Source organism: Pseudopipra pipra, chromosome 18 (genome assembly GCF_036250125.1).
Source record: "Pseudopipra pipra isolate bDixPip1 chromosome 18, bDixPip1.hap1, whole genome shotgun sequence".
Taxonomy (NCBI): Eukaryota; Metazoa; Chordata; class Aves; order Passeriformes; family Pipridae; genus Pseudopipra; species Pseudopipra pipra.
In genome coordinates, this window is record NC_087566.1 from 4841425 (window position 1) to 4863451 (window position 22027).

Sequence of the window (22027 nt, forward strand, 5' to 3'; positions counted from 1 at the left end):
ATTGTGGGTTGAGGATGAGGTGGAGCAGAGTTTAAGTGCTCTGGTGAAATCAAATGATCAAGAGATAGAAAAAGGGAGAATATTGTTGTTGTAATCTTATCTTGACTGTTTTGTTTCTGTATATGTTGATCCAGGCTTTAAATTGATGATTTTTTTTCCATGAATTTTATGCCTCTTTCAATGAATATAGTGGTTTTTCTGTGATTAATGAGGGCTCATGTGATAAATAAGACTGTCAAGTGCAGGAACACTGCCACATCTGCTGCCAAGGGAGGGAAATGGGAAATGAATGGAACACAGGATTACAGGAAAACAGGAAGTTCATATGGCTAAAGCAGTGGAATGCTGCTGAAAACCTGTACTAGGACCTGGCATAGATCCATGTTCCTTTTTAGTTCCAAATGTGTTTCTTAAATGAAAATGTTCACAGGTAATCCCACATTCTTCCTTACTTTTCTCAAAGGGTAATTTGAGATTCTGTGATCTGATTTGTAGTAGGTCTCATTATTCAGAGCTCCACCAGATATCACTGACAGCTTGAAAAACCTATTAAACTTTGTTACATAAATAAATACATGTGTGAAAACTTTGGTTTAGAAAATTAGGTTGGGTGTCTAGAATTACTGGGTTCCTTCTAACTATAATTTCTCACTGTATAGATTGTTTCATTCCCTATTTATAAGTTGCTTTTAACAGCACCTCTTGATCTGACTACATGCTGTGGAAACAAATGTAGTCAATGAAATATTCAGATACAATAATTACAAGCTTGAGAAGAAACCAGTAATTCTGTCTTTGGAGCAGTTCATAAATAGCAAGTTTATAGTAAAGCACGAGTCTCTAAATTGAGTTGTGACTCTAAAGACAAACAGTGACTAACATGTGACATTGTCCATCCTGCAAGTTGAATGAGACAGGGTTCAGTGAAAATGTGTTCCTGTAACCTGAGACCACAATGGGGAGTTGTTTGGGTTTTTTTTTTTAAATTCAGTCTTGATCAACCAAAATTATTTTTGCTTTAGAACTTCCATCTCAAATAGGGGAGAAGCTTTTTTCCCCAGCATATATCACCATTTCTTTCCTTTAATTCTTCTCTAATTGCTTTGAAATGGCTTAATGGAAATTATCTCTTGAAACTGCTCTGATCTAAATCCCAGTAATGTTGCTTAAAACCAGAAGAATTTATTGAAAGAGAAGACAAGATTCTCCATGGTGCTAAACATTCTGGTTTTGCACTGAGTACTCCCCTCAGCTTGGCAAAAGGGGCCAAGATCAGACCCAGATTTAGACCCTCTAGCTGTGGTTGCTTTGCAGTTTTCCCTCTATCTTGTTTTCTCTTTTCTTTTCATTCCTGACTCTGAGCACTGACCTTTGTGCCCCACAGCCTTTTTGTTTCTTCCAGCTTAGTAGGAGGCAACCTCCCGACCCACAGGATGGCAAGAACCTTGTTAGAATTCCAGGCAAGGGTGCTAAAAATAACCACTTGCTCCTGCTAGTTAATCTTGCAACACAGATGGGATACAAAGGGAAGGTACCTGTTGTTCCCACAAGGGCTCTTGCTGGGCCAAACTCTGTAAGCATCCTACAAGCATTTGAAAATACCTTCAAAGATGCAATGCAATGAAAAGCCAGTGTTCCTGCAAGAACTTGTGAGGGCAAAATGCATCCTCCTCCAGGTGTCACACAGTGAATTTCTCAGTATAAAGTGGTACTTACCTTTTTTGTTGTATAATAGGCTGCTTTTATTGTTCAGCTACTACTGAAGAATGAAACTCCTGGCCAACTTTTTCTGGTCAAAACTAGCTCAGCATCAATGTGGGCCAATTTTCTTTCTTTTTTTTATCCTTTCCTTTTTCCTTCTGTGTCTAAGAGAAAATGTAATTCTCTTCCCATCACTCAAACACTCCAGCACTGGACAATGCACATGACTGGAGGTCAGTACTTAATTCCAAGCCCCCTTGCCTACCTTTATTATGACAAACACTCCCTGCTTCAAGTGACAGTGAAGTGTGTGAAACAACCTCTTTCTAAACTGGACCAGCCTAATGGGAAAGGCAAAATTGTCTGGGAACTGTAGCAAGGATGGGCATTTAGGAAGGACTGTGGGAACAGATGAAGCATTCCCTGGTATTTCCTGCAGTTTACCCTGGGAGATAACTGAACCTCAGATTGCATCAACATCTTTCTGTTTAAGTGCCCTTTTAATTTAATTGCTTTTTGAACCCAATTACACTTTTATGACTTTGACTGTTATCGTTATTATCCTCTAACACCTCATGACAGAGTTTTACATTTAATTATGCACTGTATGGAAGGAATACTTGTCTGCTGTCAGATAAGTGAATGTGATGTTTCTTATTTCTTGCATTGTATGAAGTGGTGCAAAAATCATTCACTGTTCACCATTTCCATACCATTCATGGTTTTATGAGCTTTACTGTGTTCTCTCTCAGCTATTTCTTTTTCCAGGTTGAACAGAAGTAGTTTGTTTAATTTCTTGTGATAGCCATTCCATGCTTCTGGTAATTCCTGCTGGTTTTCTCTGGTTTTTGATTCTGTTAGACTGTTTAAAATGATCCTTTATCTATTAGCTTTCATAAAGATCCAGAGTCTTGTTTTTAAGCTTGGCTTGATTGTGTTGAAATGAAAACCTTTTTATTTGATAAGTCTTCTTTATATCATAGTTTATCAGATTGGACTTTTGTCACTGACATTTCAGATTTCAAATGTTTGGGTTTTTTTATCCAGAGAAAGGGCATTCACAGGCACCAGATTTTGCAATCTGTCTCCCTGCCATTATTCTGTTACATAAAATTACTGAACTCACCATTCTAGTCACTAGTGCATTCTAGTGGCACACTAGAGGAAAAAAGTAATGGAGGTCTTTCATTTTTTAAAAAATATTAATTCCCTCTTATATTGTTTCACTTCAATTAAGATAGACAATTGTCTGTGTGACAGAACCAATACTGACCCCATTAACACCCTTTCCCACCTTGCAATGCATTAGAAAAGTGCCTATTTCAAAGCAATGGAAAGCATTCTTTCTTTACATATAATGTATCAGCCAGAGCTTGGGTTGTGCATAAACTATCCAAAAGATGGGTTGGTCAGTGGCCTGCACCAGTGAATAAACATCTTGCCCATTTCTGCACTAGTTCAATAGTTTAGGGGCTACTCTAAGGACCAGAGAGCATGAAAGAACTGTAAACAGTAAACCCTGGATGTTCCACAAAGGCCACAACTCCATTCTTTGGCCATTCCCTTTCCATCCTGCCTCACCAACAGGATAGTGACTTTTTCCATCAAAGGGATAGCCCTTAAAGTACCCTCTTTGGGATGCAAAGTTTGAGATCTGCTCAGAACTGGGTGCATAAAATTGACTTCTTATTTATGGATTCAACCAGAAATCCGTTTTTACAATTCATGGAATTACAGCAATGTGAGCTGGATGTGACCTCCAAGGTCTGGACTGTTGCCAGCAGTAAATCAGGCCAGTGGTGGCTTTACTGAGTTAGTTGAGTGAAAGCCTCTATGGAGGGAGATTTCACAAAACTCAGCAAATTGTTCCAGTGCTGAGCTGGTGTTCTAGAGAAACCCTGCCATCTTCCCTGACCCTCCCAAGCCTCAGTCAGTGTTCATGGCTGCTTACTCCTTCCTCTGGTGCTGCTGGGAAGAGTTTTGTGTCATCACCCTTGAACTGTGCTCAAGTCATTGCAGGCTGTCCTTAGATCACCCTTTGGCCTCTTCTGTGCCAGCCCAAACAAGAGTTCCCTCAGCCCCTTCCTGAAGGTCAGTGCAGTGTTAAATTACTTATCCTGGGGAGATGTAGCTTAGATATTAGGAAGAAATTATTTCCTATGAAGGTGGTGAGGCCCCAGCACAGGCTGCCCAGAGAAGCTGTGGCTGCCCCATCCCTGGAAGTGTCCAAGGCCGGCTTGGATGGGGCTTGGAGCAACCTGGGCTAGTGGAAGGTGTCCCTGCCCATGGCAGAGGGTGAAGCAAGATGAGCTTTAAGGTCCTTCCAACCCAGGCCATTCTGTGATTGTCTAGACCCAGAAGGCTGATATTAAGCTTGAAGGTCTCAAATGAGGACAACTAAAGTCCTCATGTGTAAAACTGTGCAACATTTCAGCTGTGTTGGGTATGTACTTGGAATGCTCCCTTTGCCCTTGGCTAAGTAAACAATCTAAAGGCCTGGAAGAAAACAAAAACAAAGAAACCACCCCACTTAGAAACACTGAGTAAGCTTTGAAATCAATTGAAATATGCTACCAGGAATAGAACAGCTGGCCTCTATTACCATATAGACAGCTCAATATAAGGAGAAAACATCCAGATATTTACAATTAAGATATGGATGTTCATGCTACTTTGAATATCTTTTCAAGAACTGTGAGATTTTAAATGAATATATTTTTAACAAGAAAATGTTTTTAAACCAGATTTTTTCTATCCTCTAGAAAAATGCAATTTGCTTGGAGTACTGTACAATGCTTAAAAAACCCCTCTACCTCCCCAAAGCAAGGCTAGGTATTATATGCTGCTAATTTACTTCTTAGAAATAAGTGAAGAACTACCTTAGTTTGTACTCAGGAAATCTTAACTTTCTGCCACTGTCAGAGACCATGGAGATTTATTTTCCTATTCTTTTTATGGCATGTTTGCCCTCCTAAAACTCCTTGCACTGCACAGTGATACCCAGAGCAGCAGTGCATGTGCTCAGAGCTCAGATGTCCAGAGGCTTCTGCAGCACAAAGCTCTGCTGACCTTTGAGGTGGCAAAAGGAGAGTCTTAATAGTTGTTTGCTGAGCAACTGAAATATTGCAAGGCCTCCTTTAAGGAGCAAAAACAAGCTCCCTGCCCACTTCAATGATTCTCTTGGGTGCTTTTACTGCAGCCAAGGCAGTGCTGTCCTGGCTGGACACTGTGCAATGTGTAGGTTTATTATGTTGGCCCATTGTGCCTCTGAGTTTCTCTTGGCCTGTGTCAGCTGCAGTAGCATTCCTTTTGCCAGTGTAGCCTTATTACTGCTTCCCAGAAGTGATGACCTGTGGTGTTGTTCTATCAGGCACAGGACCAATATTGAGTGCCCCATATTTCTCTTCTCTTGAACATACCTTTTTCTAGAACTTTCCTCTGGACTTGTAATTCTCTTATGAATAATGATAAATATAGCACCTATCACATGCACATTTTATGACTTCCAAATATAATTTTCCTTTACTTAGCTTGCTTAAGAAATATGTATAGCTGGTTACAAGCAGTAAGTTGCTCTACATGTATTTCCCCATTTCTATTCTGCCCCTTTTCTTGTTTGTGGAACAGCATTTAATACCCTGGCCAGACATCCAGGAGTAGCTTTTATCTGGATCTTCTGACATTTCTGTGCAATGATGACTGTCCCACCCTTTCTGATTCTTCAACTCAGTAACCTTTTCCACTGTTCTTCAGAGTTTTCTATATATCCTTTCCTTAGGTTCCCTTTAATTTAGAAGTCCTAGCAGAAGCACCTGTTGTTCTGCTCCTCTGCTTGGAAATCCCCTGTCTCAAAATCTAATCCTCCTGTCAGGAAATTTAATCAAACTTCTTTCTCAGCTCAGCTCTCCTTAGTATAATCATAGCTTGGTGTCAGACTGTACTTACTGGGATTAACAAATCTGTATTGTTCCTGATCTAGGAATATCAAATTGTTTTGATAGATAGTATTGAAAAGTGGTTTACCCCAGCCTGTCACTGGCACGTGTATTATATATATGTAACTACAACATATCAATGTTTAACTTAGCAGACTCCTAAGACACGATTTGCTGTTTCAGGGGATCAGTTTTCAAAGACAAAAGTTCAGGACTCTGTTAAAGTAATACTCTCAATTAAATCTGCTTTGTCTAGTCTAGTCCACAGTAAGCCTTAGTAACACTACAGGTTTTTTTCCAGTCACAGAGATCACACATGATAAAATATTCATAATGTTTTCATTGTCATCCTACACAATAGCCAAGACTAAAGGTCTTCATGTAATTCTCATTTGTACTGCCAGATTCAGTTATCATCTGCAGAATTTTATGTAAAGACAGTAGTAACATCCAACAGGCAATCATCATGGGAGATAGGATGCTGCAGTAGTGCTTTGTGAGGTTTATTTTCCCTTCCTTCTCTGAAAAAGAGGTATCAGACTGCTGCCCCCTCTGCCAGTTCTACATTGTACAAACTGTGTGAACAATTACAGGGCATTATCTTTAAAATAAGGAAGAAATAATTTGGTAGTTTACAAATTTTGTTTCCGAGTGTATTTCCACCTTTCTGCACTTCTCGTTTCTCCTACGTGCAGGACACTGAAAGGAATTTTGGCAGGAAGGCCATAAATAGATGGCATGTGCATGTATGGATCTGTATGACAGGTACTGACATAGCTGCTTCTAATTATCCCAGCCTCCCTCCTGGTTTGTTTATGGGACTGGTCAGGAATTCCTGCACTGGTTTTGGACTAATGTGACATTGTTTTGGGGATGGATAATGAGTTTGTCTGCTTGTAGAATAAGTTAAGCTGCTAAGTGACTTAAGAACACTTCTTAATGAATTCACAGTGGGACTTAACCTTCTATGTCACCCTTTCTTATTTTGACATTTTAGAATACCCAGCATTTTCCAGGAAAATTTTGGGATCCTGGGATTGGAAACCAAAACAATTGTGTGTAGTTGAACCCCTGTTGCTTACCCTGTCCCTTCTGGGAGATGCCAAGGCTAGAAACTGGTATATACAGGACAACAGGGGGAGAGTGTTTTATCCCAGTCTAATCCTACCTCAGTGAGGTTCTTAGTTTCTGGGAGAAGAATTCACAGAGTGAATTGGATTAAGGCTGTTTACTTCTCTCCGACACATAGTTTCTTTTTTTTTCATTTTTAAATTATTTTTTTAAACTCATTAAATTATCCTAATTTCCCCCACTTCCCCACCTGATCCTTTACATTCTTGTAGGAGTCTTCTTCCTTTGAACAAAAGATGAATCACACAACAGTGTTTTCCCTTTTAAATCAAGTCTCTCTTACCCAGCACTCAATCAGGGCTGCCCAACACAGGAGGGACATTTCAACTAGCACTCAGTCCAGGCTTTTTTGTAAGAAAAGAGTGTCTCTTTGTATTTATCCAAGTTATCTCTTGCTTTCTGCATCATCTGTAGTTTTTCTCTGCAAATTCTGCTTTCTCTCTGCCTTTATTCAAGCATAGTTTGAATTCCTGAATTGCTTTGTCTGTGCCTGTCTTGGGCAATGGTATTTCCTTCATTATTTTGTAGACAGTCATTATTTCAGAATGGATTCAATTTTGTCTGGTAACCTTAAGGAAGAAACAATGTTTACATCCAAGTGATTCAGTTACCTTTTTACCCCTCTACACCTTCTTCAAATACTTCACCTTTACCTGCTTTCTTTAGAAGGTCTGAAGTTGTGGGTCTCTAAAGACACTTGAAACAGAGAGGAGAGCTTGGTGCCATTTTGTGCCATAGCTCAGAGCTGCAGCACATGGTAAATGTCAGCCACTACTGCAAGGAAAGCCTCAACCAGGAAATAGTAGCAGCTTCCAAGGGTTCTTCCAAGATTTACTGACATTTAAAGATTTTCTAACTTTTCTGGAAAGCAAACATTGCTATTCCTGCACAAATTTTATTCATTATTGTTTATGGTTTACACAAGATAAATTTTATTTAGTTTGCTTAAGGTTTTCAAATCCTCAGGTGCCTACCAGTTTGAAAATGATGATGATGAAAGAGAAGCAATGACTGAAAGTTCTCAGGTATAAAGTACAAATGGCAGTTAATTCCCTTATTTGTGATAATTTCTCTCTTCATAATTTTTCATTTTTAATCCCAAAGCTCCCCCAGCTGAGACTAAAAAGCTTTAATGTGAAAGCTGTAAGGAGATCCTACATTTCAATTTGGCTCCATTTACCAAGTTGCCTTTTTTCTTAATTACTTGCTATTTTGATAACTGGAAGCTCTTAGTTGTTCTGAACTCTTTCCTGCTGATCACACCTCTACTGTTCCAGAGGATGACCAGGGACATTTGTGTGTTTGCAGAGTATTGGAAGAACAGAAGCAGCCATCTGTTCCTTAGCGAGTTCTTTCCCTTAAGCAACCAATTCGTTGTTCTTATGCTCAGAGAAGAATTTGCAATTAGCCCCCAACAAGGCCATCTGGATAAAGCACTGGCATTATCTTGCTTATACCCCAGCTTGTATATAATTATAAAATTACAGCAGCACATTTTTTTCTGACCACCTTCAAGATTCCAGACCTGGAAAAGACACTGCAGAGAAGAATAATACCTTTTCCTATCCTTATTTTTTCTCCATGTTAATAGAAAATTTTAATAACACCTTTGGGAGTTGTACAATAATTTATTCTATTTTTATTATAATGAGCCATAACCCTCTCAAGTTCACTTTCCATATGATATGAACAGTAGTTTTGCAATATTAACAAAACCAGAAATGAACCTGTTATGTCAGGAGCATATGAGTGGATACATCACATATTTTCAGGGTCAGCCTTCATCTTAGAACAGTGGACATACCACCACTTAAGATATAGCAGAAATCACCTGGCTCTCGTGCATTGCTGTTTGAAACATGGTTGATGCACTGAACAAATCATAAGCCACCACCTGGAATTTATAAAGGCCTTGTCTTGCCATGTATAATTTTTTCTCTTTGATTTGGATTTAATTGTTTGTCATTTAATTCCATGTGGAAAGTGAGACTGAACACTGTTTCATGTCTCCATCTTGACAGGTGAAAAAAAATCAGAATAATTTCAATTAGTTTTCTGTACTATATATGGAAGTAGGTGTTGCCTGTTTATTTTTCCCTAAAGTTTTCCTAATTACCTGGATGACATCTTACTGTTATTCACAGCTGAAGGATGAGATGCCACCCAGAGGGACCTGGACAAGCTCGAGAAATGGGCCATGGGAATCTCATTACATTTAATAAGACCAAGTGCAGGTGCTGCAGCTGGGTCAGGGCAACCCCAGGACCACTCCAGGCTGGGGATGGACAGATGGAGAGCAGCCCTGGGGAGAAGGACTTGAGGTGCTGGTGGGTGAGAGCTGGACATGCCCCAGCCCAGAACCCCCCTGGGTGCTGGGCTGATCCCCCAGCGTGGGCAGCAGGGCAGGAGGGGATTCTGCCCCTCTGCTCCCTCAGGTGAGACCCCCCTGCAGAGCTGCCTCCAGCCCTGGGGAACAGCACAGGAAGGGCATGGAGCTGCTGGAGAGAGTCCAGAGGAGGCACCTCTCCTACAGTGAGAGAATTGGCTTTGTTCAGCTTGGACGAGAGAAGGCTTAGGGGTGACCTAACTGGGGCCTGCCAGTACCTAAAGAGAGGCAACAAGAAAGATGGAGACTATTTACAAAGGCCTGGAGTGACAGGACAAGGGGGAATGGCTCCTGTGACAGACTAGGTTTAGATTGGATATTAGGAAGAAATTTTGCCTGGTGAGGGTGGTGAGGCCCTGGCAGAGGCTGCCCAGAGAAGCTGTGGCTGCCCCATCCCTGGAAGTGTCCAAGGCCAGCTTGGACGGGGCTTGGAGCAACCTGGGCTAGTGGAAGGTGTCCCTGCCCGTGGCAGGGGGTGGAACAAGATGATATTTAAGGTCCCTTCCAGCCCAAACCATTCTATGATTCTAGGATTTGAAGACTTGGGTTTTCCTTTCTGACACATTTCCTCATTGCTCAGCGATACATTTTCCTACCTGTGCTCTTAAAGTTAAATCATGACATGGATTTGGGGGTTTCATTTCCCAAAGTATGTCATGCATTTTTACCATGCAACCACAGCTCTGCACTGGTATAATACAGCCTGCACCCTTGTTGGAAATGATTCTTGATTAACTTGCTTTTAACTAAAATAAATCCTATTTAGTTTAGCTAAGGATTTTATGACTTTCAGATATCCAGCCAATATTATAATAATATTACACCGAAGAAGAAATTTCTTAGGTGTCAAGATCAACAATTCACTATTTTTTTTTTTTACATCACATAAGGGATCACCAAGTTTACAGTAATTAAAAAACTGTCATCCTCTTGTATGTGTTCATTACATTTCATAATTTATGGAAGGGTTTTAACTCTGCTTTTGTCCTTGGATTACAGACTCCACGGGAGGATTTGGGAGCAGAGGGACAGTGTTATGAGTCAGTACAAAATACAGTAATAAACACAAACCTCTTAAAGTGCAATATCCCCTTGGCATGATTATTCTGAGAGTTGGCCAAAAACCTATATTAGCTCTAAAAGATTTTTTTTCAGCCTATTAGTAGCAAAAGCATTTTGACTGAGATAAAAATTTAATTATCAGCTACAAAATCAGGAGAGGAAAGGATGAGTATTTGGAAACAGATGTATGATGTTTTTAGGGGATTATCTGTTGTGTCAGGATTTGCATTGTGAAAATAAAAAAGAAATGCTTAAATACATTTTTAAAGCTACATTTTTACACCTACAAATCTGTCTATATAAAAAGTAGGCTTGAGTTCAGATGACCCCACCTTTACAATGGCAGAAGCAAACAACCAACCCCCAGGAGCTGAACTGTGTAACTTTGCTTATGTTTCAGTGTGTCTTTAGGGCTTGGGAGTCAGATTCCCCCATGCTGGGGCAGTGCCAGCCCTCAGGTGCCCCCCTGTGCTCCTGGGGCTTTGGAAGGCCCAGGAAGTGCCAGCAGGCTGTGGGTTTAGTCTGTAAGCACAGGATGAAATCAATGCCTTCATGGAACTCTGAGTACAGAGCATGCAATTCTGACCACGTCAATCCTTAGCAAATGAAAAGGAATAGTAACACGAAGAGAGGAAAGGAGGAGAGGTAATTTGTGTAACCCAGTTTGCTCCTGTTTCAGCAACTGTGCTTTTTTAAGGGATAATTTTTTCAGGATACTGTTTTAGTGCAACAATAATGATCCAAACTGTTGCAGATTTCCTTTGAAGTAATAACAATACATTTGCATTCTCAAAGAAGCCCCACAACAAAATAGAAAGTAAATTTTAAATAAATTATATTTTCATATTATTTTTTGTGTAATAAACAGTGAATGATTTTTCTCTCTTTATCTCATCAGTTGCAATATGAATTGACTCTAGTGAAGTCAAGGGAGATGCACTAGACACAAATGACACAAATTTCAGGAGAATTAGGCCGAAAATACTGTTATTTCTATCAAAAGCCAAAACCATCCTGTTGCTTCCACTTTCCAAACAGGGAAACTGGCCAAAATACTTCACAGTCAAACAACAGAAATGCCCAGACTCTTGATTGTTTTCACAGAATCCCAGAATATGTCGAGTTGGAAGGGACCCACGAGGATCACCAAGTCCAACTCCTGGCCCTGCACAGAACAATCCCCAAGAGTCTCATCCTCTCTGAACAAAAGCCAGACAAGTGGAACATGAACATATTTGCAAAGTCTTGTAAACAAAATATACTCTTTGTTTCTGATATCCCAAATCCCTTCTGTTCCCTTACTCTGGGCCACTGCACTGACTCACAATGTACACACAATGTTTTCAGAAACCTGAACGTGCTGGAAAACATTGACCTTGCCAAAAATGCTCGATTAAGATATTTTCTGTATCTAGTTTTGACAATACTTAAGTGGTATTTATTTTAATAATTTAGAATATTTTCAAAACATTCCATCTGTTTACACCTATTTCGAGGTGTAAAGCAGTGAGTAAACTGAGCCTCCCAGGGGCCTGGTACCATGGACAGCTCCAGCTGCATCAGGGGGAACAGTCACAGTGGCAACACGTGAGGAGAAATCCTGCCGGCGCCTGATTTCTGACAGACCTCTCTGCTTCAGTCTAGAGCAGGACTGCATTGGAACTCCAGAAATGGAGTTTACCTACTCAGGGCAGCAGACAGATGTTAAACACATCTGGCTAAACTCAGCTTTCAGGTATAAACATTCAAGTTGTCCCACCATAGCAGGATGTGGTTATTGTGCATTCTTTCCAGCTTCCCATTATACAGTAAGGAAAAAATTCTGAGTATGTATGGCATGCTAAACTACACATCTAATGAGGTAATGTTATAACTGGGCTGTATTAATTCCATATTTTCAAAAAAATTTAAAAAGCAGAATGTTTTTGTGGTGTGAAATCCTTAGAAAACACTCACCCCTATTAAAGAATCTGTTATCAGTGCTAACCAAATTTGAATAGAACCATGTTTTCCCAGGTTGCACCTATTGTTTCTAAATCTTCAGTTTTAGACTTTTCTCCACAGTTGCCAAATATTTTATAAAATAAAGGAAGGAGTAATGTGTGGTGAAATATATTGTATGAAAATAAGTGAATTAAGATCCCTGAAATTTCATGGCCAGGTAAGATGGACAGTGACCAAATGAAAGAAGACTTGTTTCTAAAGGCAGATTTTGCTCCCTGATAGACAATAATGTATTTTGTGTGCTTCCCCCAGTCATGCTGAAACACTGCTGTTGACACCGTTGTTTCCTCTCCTACAGAGTCGAATGGCAGAAAGTTTGCGCCTCTTTGATTCCATCTGCAACAACAACTGGTTTATCAACACTTCCCTCATCCTTTTTTTGAATAAGAAAGATCTGCTGGCAGAAAAAATCCGCCGCATCCCCTTAACAGTCTGCTTCCCCGAGTACAAGGGCCAGAACACGTACGAGGAGGCCGCAGTCTACATCCAGCGCCAGTTCGAGGACTTGAATCGCAACAAGGAGACCAAGGAGATCTACTCACACTTCACCTGTGCCACTGATACCAGTAACATACAGTTTGTCTTTGATGCAGTGACAGATGTCATCATTCAGAACAATCTCAAATACATTGGCCTCTGCTAAGAATCCTTGGGCTTAATCTGTTTTCCTGGAGCGATAAAAAAGGGGTTAAACCACTTCCACTTCTAGTGGGAAAAAAGGGGGCAGTGCTTAATAGCCCAAGGAGAGAAAAGGGAAAATCTGATGTATGAACACAGTTTCTCTTATGGCCCCTTAACTTGCTACATCATTTTCCACAAATAAATGTTCTGGAGAGTGAAAGTCTCCTCTCCAAGAAAACCACACACCCCCAGTGAAAAAAAACCCAAAACAACCAACAGCTCAAAACCCCCAAAAAAACAAAAAAAAAGAGATTGATGCCTAACTCTGTGGAGATGTTTCACCACAGTCACTGCACTTTTAACCCATTCGTTTCATTCCATTTCCTGCAGTGGGAGTGTTATCATGTTCTGTGTAAGAAATAATTCTTCATCCAGTTGTCCTAAAGTTTTATTGACATAAAGACATAAATCTGGTGAGTGGCAGACGAACTCGTTTGCAGGGTGTGGAGCAGAGTGGTTGTGTTGGGGAGAAAAGCCAGTTCAAACCAGAAGCTACAGAACAGGAGAGTTTAAGGAAAATACTGCTGTAATTTGTAGAGAACAGGCACGTCCCCACCATGGTGGCACCCCCAGTGAGGAGTCCATACCCCCACCCTGTATGCACAGGCACATGCACACAGATATTCTATGTACACACCTCTGCTTTACTTTACTCTTTCTCATGGACACCTTGCCTATTAAAGGAATTGTTGGTGCACAATGTTTTGTGATTTCCAAACTGACAAGCAGCTCCTTGTGCTCTTTAAGGCTTCAAATATGCAGCAAACCCCCACAAAATTAATCTATGACTAGGCCAAATTAAGGTCAGTGTTTCTTCTACTGGTAAGGAGTTTTATACATCAAACAGTCTTCTTTTACATCTTTTTTTGCCAAATCTTGTGGTGTTTCACAAAAACCAAACTATATTTAAGAAGTAGGTTAGTGTTCCTTTTTTAATACAGATTAAAAAAAAATAAATCACAAAGCAATTTTTTAAATTATTGTTGTAGTGTCTGGGTTGCTGAATGTGAAAGTTGCCAACGGACAATTCTGTTCCACTGCTCCAAATATATTCTGGGAATTGTAATGTTATATTTCCCAAGCAGCAGGAGCCATGGAGATTGTGTAGTATATAGCCTCCAAAGTCTTTTTTTTTGTTGTTTTTTTAAATTATTTTTAAAATGTGATGTACTATTAGAAGGTTAAAGATGAGCGATATGAACAATAACTAAATGTCTTGATATTTCAATTTAATAATTTAAATTATTTACAGTTTAGTGAAATTAAGGAAACTGAAGAGATGCATTCCTCAGCTCCAGGTTTCATCTCAGAAAGAAACACTACTGGATGGAGTAACATTCCGGCAAAAGTTTGAATGCATGAGAAGCTCTGTGGGACTATACTGGAAAATCTCTAATGGATCATAGAGACCCAAGTCTTTGGTCAGTTGATTCTTTCCCCTGCCATAGAAAAGACTTCTTAAAGACTTCAGTGTAAAGTTGGTGTGTAAATAAATGTTTGATAACTGTAAAGCACATACGTACACAGAGACACAGACACACATGCACACTGGAAAATCACCTTCTACTTTTGTTCCCCTGATGTACTATGATTAGTGCAAGAAATCTCAGCCAAGGGCTCTCAGAAAATTAAAACAAAATAGTTAATAACATCAACATTTAAATTGTCCACTTAAAAAATAAATAATTCAAATGATACTGAATGTGTCTACAGTGTGTTCATTAATTAGTGTTGTGACAGTTGCTTAATCAGGTATTATTTGGGGGGTTTTCTTTCCTTCATGACATGCTGCTGAGGTTTCTTTTATTTGCTCCAGATCTCCTTCCTTGATTTATTCATTAACATTCAGCCATTTCAATATTAAGCAATTACACTTGAGCTACTGAGTGAGATTTAAGGGATGTGTTGCCATTAATCCCATAATAGCCTTACAAATTCTGGTTGCATGTTATTGTTATATTTTTGGGGGAGACTGTTAGTTATAGACCAAAATCACTTGTTAGAGAATGGTGGATAATTTGACTCAGGCCCTTTCATTCCCTTAATCATTTCTGACACCAGCTGAAAATGTTTGATAGTGCTTGGATAGCTTTATTGCTTTGATTGCTTCTTGGCATTGCTACAAAATGCATTAAAAAAGTCCTAATCTTTCTTATCTTACGTTTAAGAATCCTCTTTTGACCTGTTTGAGAATATCAAAATGCAAGCTAGGATTTTTCTAAGTGACCTGGAGACTTCAGCTAATGATGAGCTGGGACTGCCAAGAGAACTACAACACTCCTGAAGGCAGTGATTCAAGCAATAATAATTTTCAACCTTGCTAGAGAATGCAAAATAAGAAAAATATCCCCTGAGGCTCAAGTCATAGGTTAAGACTCTTCAGTCCAGACATAATAATGGGGAAAAGATCTGTCTAATTTTGAACATGGTATTTTTTCCTTGTACTGAAGACACAGGGGCCCTTTAAGCATTCCCTGATAACTGTTTTCAGCTGAAGAGGCAAATGAGCCAATGAGGCTTTGCCTTCACAGTATAAAAGGTCTGTCCTGGCACAGAGGGAGGATTTAGGTCTCACATGTAGTGAGAAGGTGCTGCTGCCTGCTTGTGATGTTTGCAGTCAGGCTGCTTGACTCGGTGAGTGAACTAAAACCAGTGTGGTAATTGCTGGTACAGGATCCTCTGCACTTTGTTTACTGGCAAATTGCTCTCATTTCCTTGGGAAAATGTACAGCATTTCTAGTCTGATTTGCTTTCTCTAGTGTGATCCCCTGTTGTTAGCTGGATGAACTGTGGAAAAGGTAGGAAGTTAGTCAGGGTTCCTTTTCCAAGGAAGGGTCTATTAGATGTTATGCCTCCTTCACCTCCAGCTTTCATGGGACTGTGGCCATTAAAGAAGGGAGAAGAAAACACCAGCATTCATTACAGCACAGCTTCAGGATAAGAAAGCTGGATAAAACCAAAGGTGTAGTCAAGTTATGAGGAGGGTAAGAGACATTTTATAGTAAAAACAAATCTTTATTCAACTAAGAAGGCCCTTCCAACATAAATATTGGAGACAACCTACAGTGAAGTGGAGAACCCAGATATTTGAACCAAGGCCTAAGGGGATTTCTAAAGAAAAGCAGCCAGTTCCATTTCTCACTGAGTGAAGGCTGCCTTGGGAAGGAGAAAATAAAGTAAAACACCACCTGTATTCCTACTTGACTTGAGAAAAGCATAGATATGGGGAGGAACAAAGAACTAAATCACTGAGTTTAAATAATCAATTCCTATAATTGTGTTCTCTGAATAGCAATTTCTTGCTATTAACTCTCTAATAACTTAATTCCTATGATGTTTTTGATCTTAATATTCTGAGTAATTCATGGTTACTGTTTTCTAGCTGAAGAATTCAAGATGTTAAAATAAATCCTGGTTCTATCAAGAAAATTCTGTGTAAAAATTGTGATTGTATAAGAAAACTGAGGCATAGGAAAGTTAAAACTAAAAAGTCTGGGGTGAAGACAGGTGCTGAAATTAAATCCCTTGACTCTTAGTCATCCACCTGGATAAATCATGCAATTAAATTTGCATCTATTTTCTCAGTTCTCAGGTTTATCAGTGATGCAGTGCACTGCCACTTGAAAGAGCTGCATTAATACAGCTGGGATTTCACTTCACCTGGGCAACAATGACATTCACAGAAGAGATGTCCCATCTGCTGCAGTAAGAATGCCATCTGTCCTTTCAGCACTGGTACTCCATGCAGCAAAACAAGTTTTGAAGGGAAAAAGGTATCCTTAAACAGTCCTTATTCACACCTCCAGGTGGTTATCATTTTTCAAGGGTGGAATAGTGGAGACACTGAGAGTCAGTAATGTAAGAGAAATATTAAATCTTGGGTTCTTCCCAAATAAAGGTTCTGGCAAGCTTAAAAATCCATTGCCCCATCCAATCCACCTCCATCTTTGTCTAAAAGGATTTAGTACCCCAAACCAACAGGACAGATAATAGGTAAGAATTATTAAACTTTTCCAGTATTAACCATATCATAATGAAAGATGTTTTTTCCTAGAACTATTTTTGCAGTTGTTATTGCCCAGGTCACTCATCATTGCATAACACCCTTTCACTAATGTTGTCAAGTGCTGTGTGTGTCAACTGATTGTTTATACAAAGAGTGAAAGTTTTGCTATTAATTTTTTCAATGTTCTGAATGTTCTCTTCCTGCTGGTTCTTCTTCCTCTTTTATCCTCTACTAAATACATAGCCTATCTATCCTATTTTTGCCTTTCTTTTGCCTGTTAATTCTTTCCACTAAGTTGTTGTTTCTTCTACAAATGTTACTCTTCAGGGTTCTCCCAGTCTTTGTGGATTTTCCCACCTTATGGTTTTTAACTCTCCCGCTGTTCCTGGAAGATACTGGTATACATCCTTAAATTTAGGAATCAAAACCAGCCTGTAAGTGGATTTGCTTAAAATAACCTCATGTTCCTAAATTACTCTTGTTTGGAGCAAGACCAGGTGTCCTGGCATAGAGCTGAGTGGAGTCCCTGACCACCTCCCAGTTAACACAAACAGCCACACCTGGTGCCAAGTGCATGTGCAGCTTTTGTCTCTGTCTAGCACAGAACATGTTGCTTTACTGGCCTGCAAATCTCCTCAGCTCTAGAGCACATCAGCAGTCGAGCTGTGGGATGGTGCATCAGCTGCTGACTTCCCCCAGCTGACCCCAGGTACCTCCTATCTCATTATCTGCACGAGGTGTAGCAGTGAATGCAAAGAGGAAGACAGACAGTACCTTGGCTCAAGAAGGCTGAATTACCAAGCAGAGGCTGTTTCTGTATCTGTAATTTGTCAGATGAATTATGTCAGGCCTTAGGACTCTTACTACCTATTGGAAAATGTGTGGCTATCCCTGATAATTCCCCAAATTTTCTCATAGCAAAAAAGTTTTTAGCACCTCTCTGTTTTTCTTGTAAGTAGCCATCTGTATGTGAATCTGTTCTGCAGTGACACAACTCTGCTCAAGGAGTTATCTTCCAACCCTTAAATACACACACGTATATTTATTTTATATATATTATATTTTTATCTAATGAAATAGAAAACCACCTTTTTTTTCAAGGATAGTTACTCAGAGATGCTTTCACAGACTTTTCCAAGAAAATCTGTTTTTCTATGATGACGTTCTCAAGGTTGTTCAGCCCAACATATTAATATCCTTCATTTGGATTCAATTATTTAGGACTTTAGAAAGGTGTAAAAATACATCTTTAGATTTTTAGGATTCGTGTACACTCAGCAAGGCTTTAAGAATTCATTTAATTCTTTTTAAGCACCAGCAATGTAACAGAATTCCTCAGACAATATACTTTCCCGTTAGTTTAAAGAGTATGGTTTTTTAATTGGTAATTTCTATCTACTGAAATTTTAATTTTAAAATTATAATTTTGATCAATTGGAAATGTTTAAGACTAATGTTCATATTAGAAAACTTAAGAAATTAGTGCACCAGGGTGAACAGCTGATCCACATTTTGAACACAAGAGGACAAAGTGAATTTTGATGCAACATTCTGAAATACAAATTCAAGCATGTAGTGCACAAAACCTGTACCTTGAGCAGGGAGCCTTAACTTGCATAAGACTTAAGAAAATGAACAAACTAAAGAAAACTAAGCTGAGCAAAAATAGAAAAGATACTGGGTTTAAATATGATTTTCAAGAAAAATAGAATAAAATAAAACTGCAATGTAGTACATTGGTGAACTTACCTGATTTCTTCTCTGCCTTGTCTATTTGAATATTTAGGTACTTAAAACCCCTACCTTCAGGTATTTTTGCCATCATATCAAAAATCAGATGGATGTTCTTCCGACAGATATCTACTGGATCATCCAAGAGCCCAGTGAGGGCAGAAATCACTCCATTTTGTATCAGCCCTTGCCTGAAAACAAAGGAGGACAGATTTAACAGAGCATGATAAAACTTGTATATATGTGTGAGATACTTAACTACTCTTATTTATGTTGCATTTCTCTTAAAACAATTCTTAAAAGATTCTGTTCTTGTGTCTCACTGAAACATCTCTATCACTTCCCATAGCATTCAGTAAATTTGGAATCAACCCACCTGCCCACACTGTGCATACTCATCAGGTAGAGAACTTCTGTTGCTTTTTGCCGGACGGTGTTGTCAGGATGTCCCAGCAAAGTCTTCAGGGTATCCAAGAATCCTGGGAGACACCACAGTTCATTTCAGCACTTCTTACCTTCAGCATTCATTTGAAATAGCAATACTCATTTTTCTCTCACAACTGGAAGTGCAAACAATCAGAACTTTTAAGTTGTCCTGACAGTGAAATGCTCGTTGTCATATCTCAAGTAGGGAAGGAACTTTCAAATTTCAAGGCCTACTGCCAAAAATGTCACGCTGCAAACAAGCTGCTGACTTATCTATCAAGTTAAATCCTAATCCTGCAAATATAAAGTGACATAACTCTAAAAATAAGTCAGTGGAGCTATTGATGTCTTTGGAAAAGCATGTGTTTGCAGGATTGATGATTTTTAAACTACTTTAAAAATCTGTGTAGCACAGGCTACATAAAAACACAGTGTTGCTTTACACACAGAAATACATGCAGTGAACCATTAATGATTCTGTGTATGCACAGGTAGCACTGACCAAAAAAAAAAACCACAACCCCAAACAAACAATAATCTTGCATTACTTTAGCAGCTACTGTTAATCAAACAAGAGCTTAAAAAATTTTAAACATGATTATTATCTTTTATGAGGGGAAAAAATACAAAGGAAGTAAATGGAGAAAAAAGCAGTGGCAAACTGGAGGATTTCTTCAGTGTAACATAATGAGGTTTGTAGATACACAACAGACTGCTAAAAATTGCAAAAAGTAAGCTCATGGTTTTTCTTTTCTCCAAAATCCAAACCTAGGATTCTTCTAAGTGCTGAGATAAAGGGTTTTGAAAATAGTGATGGCCAGATGTAATTGTGATGAGTCTGATAAATTTGGTTATATTGCCTTCTCTCTTAATTTCTCATGAAGTTACGGGATTGGTGTTTTTGTTTGGATCTTTTGTTTGTTTTTTTTTGTTTGGGTTTTTTGTCTGTTTTGTTACATGCTTATTCTACAACCACTGAGATACCTCTAAGAAGGAGTTCTGCATAAAAAGCTCTTTATGTTTTATCTCTCTGATAAAATGATATCTGGATGTGCCATTTTATTCACTACTGAAGGAGTTAATGACAGAGGATGACTTCAGAGATTCTGTAAACTTGTAGATCTTTTCTGAAAATTATTTGATTAGTTATTAATTAAAATGTTCATCAGAATTTTTCCTGTTATTATTAGGGGATCTGAGATATGAGTATTTTGAGCATCTCAAGCATAACAGATCCAGGAAGGTGAAACTGTCCTCTGTCATATGTGGTAGAAAATGTCTAATGAAGAAAAACAAAACCGGGGATTTTGCCTTTTTCCCCTGGTTTAGGATAACTAAAAGTCTTTCATTTCCCCCTTTCTAAATAAAATATATTTAGCAGTTTTATGATAATACAAATTTATAAATTCACTGCTTTGTTTACGTCTGAAAGGTTAATGGATAACAGAATTAGAAAAGATTCCAGGCAAATGAAATTTAACTAAGTGACAATGGGAGTGGTGATGGTGGGGTTTCTAACTTTGGACTATTTAAGCTTTTTTTGTTTTGTTTTTAATTAGTATATGTTAGGAATTAGCTAAATTCAGAATAAAGACTGGGGACATGGTTTAGAGGTGAATATGGCAGTACACAGTTAATGGTTGAACTTGATGATCTTAGAGGTCTTTTCCAACCTTAATGATTCTGTGGTTCTACAGAAAAAAAATAATATGAACTAGTTTTGTACTTAGGGGTTGAGAAAACTTAAGAGGGAGGCATTGATAAATCCTAAAGTGAGGGTAACTCTTAAAATACTGCCATGTACATGGCACTATAATATTCTTTACCTTTCTAAGGTAAAACAAATAGAAAAAATTTCCTGGGCACTTTGTGTCATCAAAGATATTGTAAGGAAAAAGTAACAAAGAAAGGAAAGTGGGGTTTCCCCCTCACCCTGCCCTGCTGTGTCAGAGCTTATGACAAGACATCACTTACCTATTTCTATTGCCTGGTAGACCTTTTCTGGATCATGGACCAGATCGCAGAGCGCCATCAGTGCCCGCTGCTGCGTCAGCAGCTCGGCGGACTGCAGCTCCTCGTTCAGCTTGGGAAGGGCCCTCCTCCCAAATGCCAGAGCAGCTTTCGTGGGATCTATGTCAGGGGGCAGGTAGGCTGAGATGCGAGGCTGTGCCATCCCGAAGGTTCCTGGGAAGGATTCTCCCTATCTCTAAAAATACTCCAAAATGGCTGTACTTGGTGACTGGACAGATAATGTGCCAAAATGACACCTACTGACTTTGAACAGTGCTCTGTGTCCCAGAGGAGCTATTTTAGCACATGAACACTGTCGGGAAGCTGTGAAAGAGGCTGGACTGGTGCACAGTCACCAGCACTAATATCTATTCATCTGCTGAATTGTCTACTGGTTCAATTCTTGACTCAACACTGTAGAGAAAAAAAAGAGAAAGAAAGAAGCTTAGAATTGCAAGATGATGGAGGTAATGTTTTTCAGGGGATTAAAACGAAGCGGCCCAATGCCCCGAACCAAAAAGGAGGTCAAAATAATAATATTAAAGCAAAAGCAAGCAAAGTGACATGGTTTCAAAAGGGATCTAGTTTAAACCCGCCCTCAGAATTCGGTAACGTTTGATAGAATGGGCGGTGGCTGCCCTCCCCTCAGCACGGAAAGCGGCTCTGCTGACAGAACCATACGACGTCCAGTATTGAGAACTGCTCCACAAAAAAAAAAAAAAACCAAAAAACAAAAAACCCGAAAAAACAATCACAAACCAAAGAGCTGAAAAGTTAAAACAACCGCTAGGCAACTCCGTTTCTCTCTTCAAAACCAAAGAAATACACTGGATAACCGAAAGCGCCGTGTCCCGGCTCCCGCCCCTCAGCCCGGCCGGCCGCGCACCGCGCGCGTGCCCTGGTTGCCACAGCGCCCGCTCTTTGCGTGCGCGCCGCTTCGTGAATAGCGGCTGC

At 39.4% G+C, this 22027-nt stretch overlaps 2 protein-coding genes across 4 annotated transcripts in view; one reads left to right on the top strand and one right to left on the bottom strand.

Annotated features, from left to right (window-relative positions):
- GNAZ (G protein subunit alpha z) overlaps positions 1-14597 on the top strand; it is a 51832-nt gene extending 37235 nt beyond the window's left edge. For both annotated transcript variants that reach the window (XM_064675478.1, XM_064675479.1), the window contains exon 3: positions 12518-14597. In XM_064675478.1, the coding sequence (XP_064531548.1) occupies positions 12518-12862 (345 nt within the window). In that variant the 3' untranslated portion in view covers positions 12863-14597. The remainder of the gene's footprint in view (positions 1-12517) is intronic.
- The window catches only part of RSPH14 (radial spoke head 14 homolog), a 75419-nt gene extending 53428 nt beyond the window's left edge, over positions 1-21991 (bottom strand). Inside the window, exons 1-4 of one of the 2 annotated variants that reach the window (XM_064675480.1) lie at positions 21833-21991; positions 21038-21487; positions 19014-19116; positions 18710-18828 (exon numbers count right to left, since the gene is read on the bottom strand). In XM_064675480.1, the coding sequence (XP_064531550.1) occupies positions 18710-18828; positions 19014-19116; positions 21038-21236 (421 nt within the window). In that variant the 5' untranslated portion in view covers positions 21237-21487; positions 21833-21991. The remainder of the gene's footprint in view (positions 1-18709; positions 18829-19013; positions 19117-21037; positions 21488-21832) is intronic. The other variant, XM_064675481.1, reaches the window with a different exon arrangement.
- Between the last annotated feature and the right edge of the window lie 36 nt (positions 21992-22027).